At 33.4% G+C, this 11,996-nt stretch overlaps 1 protein-coding gene across 1 annotated transcript in view; it reads right to left on the bottom strand.

The window, feature by feature from the left end:
* Nucleotides 1–1,958: 1,958 nt before the first annotated feature.
* LOC114662211 (RNA binding protein fox-1 homolog 2-like) overlaps nucleotides 1,959–11,996 on the bottom strand; it is a 253,045-nt gene continuing 243,007 nt past the window's right edge. The window contains 3 exon segments of the mRNA XM_028815596.2: nucleotides 1,959–2,943; nucleotides 4,273–4,351; nucleotides 6,838–6,926. Of these exon segments, the coding sequence (XP_028671429.2) occupies nucleotides 2,899–2,943; nucleotides 4,273–4,351; nucleotides 6,838–6,926 (213 nt within the window). The 3' untranslated portion in view covers nucleotides 1,959–2,898.

The raw sequence follows: 11,996 nt of genomic DNA, 5'->3' as shown, positions 1-11,996 counted from the left end.
TTTGGCTAATAAAGAAAAGAGTCTAACAGAAAACAGCACTGCCTCATCATTTTAAGTAACTTGCCTATTTCACTGAATACAGTTAAAAGTCTTTGAAAATATACTGTCGTATCATACCCTTCCCTTTTAAAATCTCTCACACAAACATGCATGATATCTGCTACTGCCATTTTAAAAAGTTTTGAATGTCAACATATTTGCCACACACTGACAAATATACAATCACTTAATGTAAAGATTCTCATCAACCAAGCTTCTACTTTTATTAAGTTTGCCTAGATAAACTACCATTTCTTTTTGTTAATTACAAGTTACAAGATGGGAGTGAATGTAACTAAACTCTGTGATGTTAGGAGTAATGCAGGATTTGACAGGCAAACCATACAGGAAAACCACACACAAAAAAAAAAAAAAAAAAAAAAAAAAAGGAAAATGAAGAGAGCATGCATCTAATAGCAAACTCCAAGGTCTAAAGCCACTATAAATCTTTTTTTCTTCTTCTTATGGAAAAGCTTGACTTTGAGGAGTGTGTGTGTGTTTATGTATATATGGATATGTGAAAAAAAAAAAAAAAAATATATATATATATATATATATATATATATATATATATATATATATATACATACACACACATTATATATAATATACATACACATATGCACACCCCCCTCTACATATACTTTTAAGACCAAGTTAATTTTTTCAGTTCATTATGCAAAAATGAAAACAATTCACTGCTCATTCCAACAATGGTATACAAAATCTACATAGAATTACAGGATCTCTATCATGCTCTATAACCAGGTAAGAAACAAACTGATAATTGTCTTTTCCTTCACAGCTTCCCAAAAAGACTTGATATCGTAAAAGTTGTGGAGCACTTAAACTATCTAAATGAAGCTAATCTTCTCTGATTGCCTTCTCCTTAACCCAGTCTTTATAATGTAACCCTTGAGTAACAAGTGCCTAGAAGCAGCACTCCAATCTTTAAAATGCACTAATGGATAATAAGAGGTTTTTGTACCATACAATAAATGATAACTTTCAACTTGGACCCAAACTTAGCTCCTGTGGTAAGCAAAAAGAACTTGGTTTACTTCTCAGATAAATAGGGGACTGCAAGCACTTCATTTTTTTTTCTTTTCACAAATAGATACAAATACCATTTCCTCCAAAATTCAACAACTCATATATCCTGCATTAAATATCTGTAAATGGCTTTAATGTAAGACAAACATTAAGCCTTATTTATATATATAAAAAAAAAAAAAAACCTCCATACAAAAAAATGCACAAACACAAGGTGCCCTTGACCTTACCCACTTTACCTCAATAACCTACTTCTACCTTAGATGAAGTAATCATTCTTGAGCTTCAGCATCCTAAATAAATCACTGGAAGAAAATGGATGAATTAAAGTCAATTATGTTGGTATTACAGCAATATTTAAATTACTTGTCCTAACTGTGCTATATACTTTAGTGTCCGTAATATAAAATTGGAATTTTAGTTAAATAACAGGTTCTTAGAACCCATGTGCCAAAAAGCTGTAAAATTATGCCTTAATTACAATGGCATTTCTTACCTAATAAATTCTAAGCTTCTCAAACAAAACAGGGCAGCACAATATAGGTGTCTTTTGAAATGCAACATTTATACAGGAATATGAATTCAAAAATTCATTCCGAGTTATTTTACCTGGTCAATTTCATGTGACCAACAATAAATAAATGACATACAATTCACTACACTTATTTACTACAATTATTCTGTTTGGCCAATATGTAGCTGATGTGGTTAGAACCTCCAAAAAGTGGTCATAATTTTTCAGGATACTGCACCACTCAAGAAAAAAAGCTACCTCAAACCAATAAATAGTCCTGGTCATCAATGCCAAACAGGGTTTGTCAGTCTGAACATTTTTCTTCTTAATTTTTTTTTTTTTTTTACACTATTATCACTGAGCAATTTGTAGATTAGTGTGCTTAACAACCCAATTTACTAACAAAGTTCACATTCTACTGAAACCCTAAATGCTCTAAACAGTAAGTCAGAGCAATACTCTTCTAAAGTCATTGGGAAAATGATAAGATATATCTTTGTAGGGAAGGGGCAAGCACACCCTAAATATTTAGAATGCTGCATTATATAGACTTTTTCAGGGATTTACTTTATAAAAAACAAAAAAAAAAGGCAGCACACAAACACACAAAACATTCACAACAGAAGTTCTTGCCTGCACTACTTAGCGTTCTGCACCCGTTGGCTATTTGCATACAACGTTTTAGTGTTATAATGAAATCTATCCTGCCAAATACTTGCACGCTTCATAATCCAATAAATGCTCTATATACTCTCATTTGAGACACTTCGACCCAGTAAATTAGCATATTAATGCACATTTTCTCATCCCACACTTTACAATGACAAATGGCTTGAATGAGGACCCCAAACCTCCCTAAAGGGCATTTAACAGTCTTACCTAGGACACTACTAAAGCCTACCACCAAGCCATGTGTTCTCCATTCTTACTTAAAACTACGCACATTGAAGATACAGAAAAGCACTGAAATACCACAGTAAAAAACTGTTTTCTGCACAATCTTTGGAACAAAAAAAATATATACTGTATAATCATAACAATAATAATAATAATAATAATAAAGGCAGAAAGAATTAAAGGAAAAAATACATGTGTTTTCTTTTAAGGAGAACATAATGAGGTATAAAAAAGTATCTTTTTCCCATTTTCTTCTTCTTTTATTCCTTGTTGGTTTGGTAATCTCATTGTGTTGCGGCTGTTGCTATAGAGTTCTTGTTGATCTACTTGGGCTAATATTGCATTCCCCAGTGAACAAGACAGGGGCCTCCTTAATTGCACAGGTCCACTTCTGTTTAATAAGGAGCAAATCGGCTATATCCTCCTCGATATAGACTTGCCTGTATTATATATATATATATATATATATATATATATATATAAAAAAGAAAAAGTAGAAAACAAGAACCTTGTCAGTAAACTACCTTGTGCATTTCTAAAACACCTTTTTACTTCTGCATATAAAATTTTATTCATGGAGATGTAACAGTGCCAAAAATACAGAACCAAACATAATTAGTGCATATTATATAGCCCTGTCCTCTAACACCACATATTTTTTAAAATACAAGAAACCTACCTGGTTACCATTCAAAATATTTAAAATATAAACATGCTGCACCTAGTGCAAGTTCAAAATTGCCACTATACAGAAAAAAACACACTTAATTCTAAAAATGTTTGTTAATAAGATAAGTATTACAATAACTTCAGCAAATCTGACCAGCTTGAATCTCCAAGATATGAATAAATGTGAATGTAAGTGGTCCACTTTGTGAAGCTTGAATATTCTCCCTGTATTTACATGGGTATTCACTAGTTGAATCTCAGAATCCTGGTGTTTAAAACACATGCCACCAAAACCAATTTGTGTTGGTAAATCTCCCTAGAATTAGCTTTGTTGATAATGGTTCCCAATTTACCCTCATGGCTTTTGGCTGTGTCTACCTCATTAGGTTTACTAGCAAGTGCAGAAAATACAAGGATGGACAAACCAATGACCCAGCACTTTTTGGCGTTTTTCAGAAAACATGCACAAAGAAGGTCTTCATGCTGCAGAAGGTAATTTAAAAAACTTCAATTAATAACAATTGGGAATGAAGTCATCTGAGCCTTTAGAGGGTAGTTTGAACACAAACGCGTTGCTGCCCTGTCATACAATAGCTAAATATAGATATATATCTATAGATAGATACAGTATCTCACGAAAGTGAGTACGCCCCTCACATTTTTGTAAATACTTTATTATATCTTTTCATGGGACAACACTGAAGATATGACACTTTGATACAATGTAAAGTAGTCAGTGTACAGCTTGGATAACAGTGTAAATTTGCTGTCCCCTCAAAATAACTCGACACACAGCCATTAATGTCTAAACCGCTGGCAACAAAAGTGAGCGTCTATATCTATCGAGCGTATCAATAAGACCAAGAGAGAACAGTGTGTGTCTAGTGTCAATTACTTTAAAAATCTTAAAACTAGCCCTCTTTATTTTTACATTTTAGTACTGTGATAAAGATAACTGGCACGAGGGTTAGTAAAATAAAACAAATCAAACTTTAATGGCAAAAATAATTCTTACATTTTCAAAATCAACTGTTCTCTTCTACAGGGCATAGCTATTTCTTCACACTCAACTTCTATATAAATGTTGCTCAGTTTCTTACCATGGCTCCAACTCCATAGGCAGCAGCGGCTGCAGGTGCAAGGGCATGGTAGGGGTCAGTTGTGTAAACCCGTCCATAACTAGAAAAGCAAAGCAGGTATTTAAATATTCAGTATGTTACAAACAGAAAGGAAAATGTTTACATTTTATATAGAATAGGTACTTACTTATTTCAACACCGTATACAAAATAATATTTTTTGACTACATCTTGAATTGCTTATTTAGATAAGAGACTCAGAATATATTTTTTGTAATTCTGACAAAATACATTTCCTGTCCATCGCATTGCTTGCTTTTCGAATCGAATAATCAGTAGAGATATATAAAATGTGCTAAATTAGTTCAGCACTGATGAGACAGAGAATCAAGGCCTGACAATAAGAATTTGTTGATAACTGTTGAAATTATTTTACTATTTATCAACTTGCTTAATTTTTAGTCCCCTACATGTTGAACACACATCTTTCAGTTTTCTGCTGCTTGTATTTTAGGGCCACTACATTGCATTCATAACTGGTTATGCTAAACTAAACAAAATGTGACAGTTTTTCACCACATCCCAACTCAAGAAAGCATCTGACAACAACAAGGCTTATTTGACTACCAATGGTTTAAAAAAATATTTGCTGAATTTATTAAAAGCAAATAACATTCCATACAAGCAAGTCCAAACACAGCTGTTAATGCATTAGGAGACGTTGTGACACCAAGGCTGTCTGATAGGCATTTAAAGATTTTGGTCCAGAATATTAATTTGATGCATGCCCAAAACATACGGCCCAATGAGGCTGGAGCTTGACTGCAATGTTTGCAGGTTGGATCTCGCCTTGGAAACTTTTTGGACAATTTTAAATGAGACAGATGTGCTCAATAATATTTTAGATTGAATAATTGTATGCTTTCCGCATATGGAGCTAGAGTGAATCCTGTGCATGGCTGCCTTCCACTCCTTTTGTGAAATGCTGAGTGAGAGATCCGTATTCCACTGTACGGTGGAATCTTTGAAAGGAAGGGACATTAAAATGCTTTTATACAGTCCTCAAGACTGATCAATATTTCTTCCAGAATAGAAGTAGGTGGGAAGTAAGGAAAATAGGGCAGATTTTGTTTAGCAAAGTTTCTAATTTGGAGGTAGTGGAAGAATTGCATTGATGGAAAGTTAAATTTGGAGAGTAATTGCTCATAGGATGGAAAGACGTTATGTATGTACAAATCTCTAAATTATTTAATCCTGTATGTTTTCCAAACACTAAAAACTGTGTACATTTGGAAGTGTGGGAAAAGGTGGTTATCGTGCAGAAGTGCCACAGACAAAAACCTTCTCTATCTTGAAGTACTTCCTACATTGGTTCCATATTCTGAGTGAATGAAGCACAATTGGGTTGTTAGTATATTGACGATAACTCATATTTACTGGGGTACAAAGCAAGGAATAGAAAGAAGTTATGCAGGATTGTTGATTCTACCTCAGAGGTAAAATTAAGGAACACCAGATATAATTTGGTTCTAAGGGTAAACCATCAAGTGCCAAAAATTCATAGATCCACATCTACGCCACATGATACTAGAAAATAAACAAAATCAATTGGTGTTTTTTAAGAGTTTACTTTGATCCACATCAACTTTTTTTTTTATTTTAATATACTGGACATACAAGCAGCAGCAATATAATCATAACATGAAATGCAATATATATCTGACAATTCTGTGCCTTTTCCTAAGCAGCTACTATTTTGAGAAATGCTTTCTTTTTTCAAGTCTTCCAGCATGGCATGACCTAATGAATGCAAATTTATCAAAGTATTCTGGACTAGTAAATATTCGGGATTTGGAAGTGGGGGAGAAAATTAAGCAGAAGAAAAAAGTAAGCAAACTGATCAAAGAAAAGAAAAAAACTTCCTAAGGAGAAGGCACAGTATCCTGTGTGTATTCTGAGATAAAAATAGGACAATGGAAAGCTGTGTAGTATGGTGGTCAAAACATTGGAATGTTAAAGATGAAGTAGCCAATTGACTCAAGTAAGTCACTTAACCTGACAGTGCTTCAAATGCAACAGTACTTTATGCCTGAATCACAAGCTGCATTGGGTAAAAGAATATGCTAAATACTGGTTAGAGAATTTTACATAATGGGACATATATCAAAATCTCTGGTGTCTTGCAGGTGATGAAATATAACTTAAACCCTCACCACCCACTATGAAGCCTGCAAGTAATAGGCAGTGTTTTAATACAAGAGCACTTCAGTTTGAAACTGGAGACTACAGGTTTCCATTACAACATACTAAATTAATTGTTTTTTCAACCTACAAGATAAATCATGATGTTTCTAAGTTTAATACCCTATTTTCAAAATCTGTGAAAGGCGAACATATATAATTATGATGTAGTATATAAAACTATTTTTCAGAGCCAAGACTGCCTCTTTAACTTATCCTGGAAAACCACTTTTAAGTAAAAATGTGATTATAATGAAACAGAATATGGAGAATACAGGTGAACTTAGCTTTAACATGATAAATAGCAGCCCTGGAGAGAATCCCACGAGCAGGTTAAATGATATACCTGTCACTGTAGGCAGCAGCAGCTGCTGCAGCAGTTGCTCCAGTTACAGCAGCAGCTGGTTGAGCATATCGATAAGCAGCATAGCCACCCTAAAAAAAGATAACAAAATTAACAACTTAAGGAAATAAATGCAGTTGTGTCAGAATACAAGAAAGCAGCCAAAACAGAGAGAAGCTCTCACTAAACTGTTGCATATCCAAGCATTCTTTTCATGTCTCAAGAGAAAACACATATGAAAAATATTTCAAGGACCAAAAAAAAATTAAACAAAAAAAACCCCTTAGCATGCTTGAGCAGAATTGAAAAAAAGCTCTGCTTTACAGCAGTGATTCTAAATTTTGTGCAGCTCTACCCCCAGGTCAAGCTTGACACAAAGTAACATTTACCATATGAGATGCTATAGAAACAATCATATTCATGGATATAAAAAATGCATGAAATGGAACAGGAAAGGGTAAAGCAAAGATTATTAATAAAGCAAAAGACAGGCAAGACTGTTTAATCATTGTATCTGTATAAAAGCATCAAGCGAAAATGAACAATTAGAAACAAAACTCTAAACAAACAGCTGGTTTCAGATCAAAATCAGTCTGTAATTTAAATAAAAAATAATGATAAACAAACCCAATTCCACATAGTGGGAAGGGGTGGGAGGATGTCAACTTAGTACAAAACACCACTTAACACAAATCAAGTATATGAAGGATGATTTCAAACTTGCACTTGCTTAATTCAATCTATTCAATGCTAACAACTACTTAAAAGAGGAACAGAAACATTTATGAATCAACAGTCAGCCATACCCCCAAAGGCCTGTAGACTTCACTGAGCTTCACACACAACTTTGACCAATCTAGTAAACTAATTCAAAAACACAGATTCTCAAACAAAAAACATAGCAGCATCACTTAAGCTATTTGTATCTGAATCCATTTTTACACTGATCACCATTTCTAAAACAAAAATGAATTAACACCGGGTAAAATACCCATGCCATGTTTTCTTACATTACACTTACAATTATTTATCTGGCTGATGCCATAATCCAAGGTAACTTATACATTTGGGATACACTTGGTTATTCCGACCCCCTCCGACCCCCCCCCCCCCCCCCCCCCCCATTGGAGCAAAAGCAAGCAAAGTGACTTTCTTATGGTCACACAGTGTCAAGTAGCAGGATTTGAACTCACAAGGTTTGAAGTCCAAAGCCTTAACCACTATGCCACACTGCCTGCAATGGTAACCAATCCAAATGAGAATTATTTAATATCCATCTTGCTCAAGCTATAGCAGGTCATAAATCACACTGAATTCTGATGCAAATAATCATGGTATGTTTTGTGCTACTGGTTAACTCACTCACAAAAATAATCAAAAGCAAAGAAAGGTGACAGAAATGGTATAACCCATTATGTCGACAACTGCAGTGATTGCACATAAGGAAACACAAAATAGGGAATGGCCTTTTTACTCTACCTTTGCTTTTTAATATATTTATTTTCCAAACCTGATTGTTCTGTTCAAGGTTACAGGAGATTAACTGCCTCCAGTAACATCATGCACAGATCCGTGTGCATCCTCAAAATATGCCCCAGTCTATTGCAATGCACATTCTTTCACACATGTAAATACTGTAAAGGTGATAAATAAGTAGTGTCCACAGGTCCATCTAAATGGTCTGCTACTAGCAACCTGCTTAGAAACATTTGCTACATTAGAATGTTTAATGCACTGCTTCATAAGGGGAAAACATCCTCAGAATGTCATTAATTATACAAATAAATATGCACTGTATTTGTGCAATTGTAAATTAAAAAAGTGCAAGTGATGGCTCAATTTTACATGGATATTGTTGAATACAATCACTTAAATTTGCATAACAGCAGGCTGATGTATGCCACATAAGAGTGTCAGCGCATTTCAAGGAGCCATACAGGAGAGGGGCTAGTCCCTATCTCCATATTCACAATTTTTGTGACATATTTTTGCAGAAAATTTAAAATGCTGACAATGTACCATAGATTATTTCCTTAAACCATACATTTTTTAAGCATCACCTAGACACTTTCATATATAGGCTCCCCCATAAAAATTTTACTATTTAACTATTTGCCAGTGTATATCACTATATTTAAAAAGAAGTACTAATTAATGATATTACTGTTGTCATGCTAACACTGATTACAAAAGAAACTGTTGTGCAATGTTATGCAAGACCTAAACAGAATAAAACTAGGGTATGTATCCCTGAAAAAATGGACAAAGCATAAAAACTTGTGACCCAAGTAATTATTAATAATTACAGAACAAGCACCAATATATCAAAACACAGACTAAAGAGATTAAAAATACAATATGGATCTTTATGAAGCATGACATTATTTGATTGTTGTTCAAAGAGCAAATAAGCTACCCGCATAACAAAACTCCCTCAAATATCACCTTATCTATCTATCTATCTATCTATCTATCTATCTATCTATCTATCTATCTATCTATCTATCTATCTATCTATCTATCTATCTATCTGTCTGTCTTTGTGAGCCCTCAGTTCCAAATGAATCAAGTATTACATAGACAAGTTCTAGAGCAGAAACACAGCCATGCAATTTAGAATCTCACACCAGTACCTGACAGTACTGATGTAAGGCACTTTAAGAGATCAGAGTTACAGTCAGTCGATTTCTAGTTTAAGCTAACTGGAATGACTGCCTTTTTGCAAGCAATGAAAAATAATACAAATCACTATGGGATCTCTGTTATATAGAAAACCACTGCAAGTGTGATCAAGTTTACCAGCAGGATGAGCCATGGCTTGTCCTACATGTTGGAACCTGAAATCACATTAAAACCACACAGTACACACCAAAATTACTGCCTTTACATGTGCTTTGGTAAAGAATTTTACTTTTAAAAAGTTTACTAATTAGACTTTGGCAATCTATATACTGTATGTTTACCAATCAATCACCTAATGTATTATATATTCCATATTAAAACAATAGAAAGTACAATATTTTTTATTTATTTATTATTTTTTTTTGAAATTCTAGTATGAAAATGTTCACAAAATGTCAGTGGATACTCATTTTGCTTTGTACTGTAATGAAAGAATATGAAAGCAATATTTAACCATTTTAAAGAATTTGAAAAGATCAAACAGCAAAATTAATCTTGGCCAAAAAAAAAAAAAAAAAAAAAGAGTGTGTCATAGGATAACTTTGTGCAACTAAGATGAATTATAATTTGAAGGCCGGGCTGCATGGCATTTAGACTTCATAGCGCTTTGAATAATTATGATATTCAAATAAAGGCCATGTGCTTGCATGTACCAATGACATAATATTAATATCAGAATAAATAGAAAATATGGGCAGCTGTTGTAAAGGGAATGATGTTACCTCGTCTGACATCTCTTGCAATAAAATTTACCAAAGAACCAACTTTTCTAGATATAAAAAAGCAAAAGCTACTATCAGACCATGGACAATTTCACAAATTCCACTCACTATCTAGAACAATGAGTTAAAATAAGATTACAATTTGTTCAAAAACAATAGCTTTTGTTTTGTCCCATCTTTTGACCATCCTGTGCCTAGAATTTATATAACAAGTAAACATACAGGATCTCAATTCTGTGGTAAAGGCAGATTGTGCCATTGACCATCATTAACACTGGACTTCCAGGACTGAAACTTTAAAACTTAACCAGGAAGGTATGATCTGCATTTATAAGATTTGTATGCAAAAACATACATTGCATTTAAAAAGAAAAACAATTTCAGAGAATTACATGTCATATCTAGGTCTCAATAGGAGTAGCTTTAAACAATGACATTAGACAGCCTTCTAAACTACACCTGCTGCTAAAAGTAATCTTTTGATAGTGATTTTTATCTGGGTAAAACGTACAACAACAAAACACATTCTTGGCATCACAAAATAAAAGGGGAAAAAAAACTTCCAAATGCACACACACAGCATGTGAAATCAAAAACTTAAAATTTTACTTGCTTACATCTTATATTAAATGACAGTTATAAAAGACAATGTTTCAAAATACTAGGGCACTGTTAACAAAAGTAGTTAAAAAAAAAAAAAAAGTCAGTGTGTTTATGTGACTTGAAGCATGACATTTGAGCTCAGAAACATATGCCTGCAGCTCAATCCCTTCATTGTTACAATCCACTCTTGACACTCTGCATGTAGAATTCTTGCTTCTTAGCAGTTATACTGTAAAGGTTATATAAAGAGTGACGATTTTGCATGTTTTTGTAAGGGTTTCAAATTCATAATGTTAGAAATACAAAGCATAACTTTTACCCACTAATGGTACTAATGGTATGCTTTCAAGTAAGACTAAGTGCACGTAATATTAATAGTGCAAAATGCTTTCAGCTACAAACACTGAGGCAACAATACACGTATCATTTTAAAATGATTAAGGACAAACATTCCTTATGCTTTTGAAAGTCATACCGAAGGATATGGAATAACTGAAAATTACTCTTAGTAGGCATCATCTATCAGTAATGAATTTTAGAAATGCCTACTCCATAGTACTTCTAAAAAGCAAGTGAAATGTTTTTAAATTACAAAAGCCTCTTACAAGTACATTACGACTCATACAATAACTATTTGATTTGACTTGCGAATTGCATAAATATCAACCAAAAAGAATCTACAAGTACCAGGCATATTTTCTAAGCATATAGGGCCAAAGAAGAAAAAAAAATACTAATAAACCAAATTAAATGCTCAAACAATTTAACAGCAAAACTGTTACTTTATTGCAAAAATAAAATGTGTTACTCTTATACTGTGGGCAAATCAATTCTAATTCTGATTTCTGCAGACATCATGCAAACTGGCAAAACTTTTTTTAAGCTCTTAGCTAAAAAACAAACTTATGATACTTAACTAAATTAACCTAATTAATGATCAATTTCACTTTTACTTTACAAAAGCACATTAAATTTAGTGGCCAGAGTTCCATAAAACTTGCACTGACCAACTTTCATATCCAAGCATTTAAACAAGCCCTTTGCCACTGGGGAGATTAAACAACTTAACTACACAAAAAAAAAACAACATGCCAATAATGCCTTAAAGACAGACTTTAAAACATCCTCTTCCCCCATCCTTCAAAACCCTCCCCA

Source organism: Erpetoichthys calabaricus, chromosome 12 (assembly GCF_900747795.2).
Source record: "Erpetoichthys calabaricus chromosome 12, fErpCal1.3, whole genome shotgun sequence".
Lineage (NCBI taxonomy): Eukaryota > Metazoa > Chordata > Cladistia > Polypteriformes > Polypteridae > Erpetoichthys > Erpetoichthys calabaricus.
This window is presented reverse-complemented; position numbering and strand designations above follow the sequence as displayed.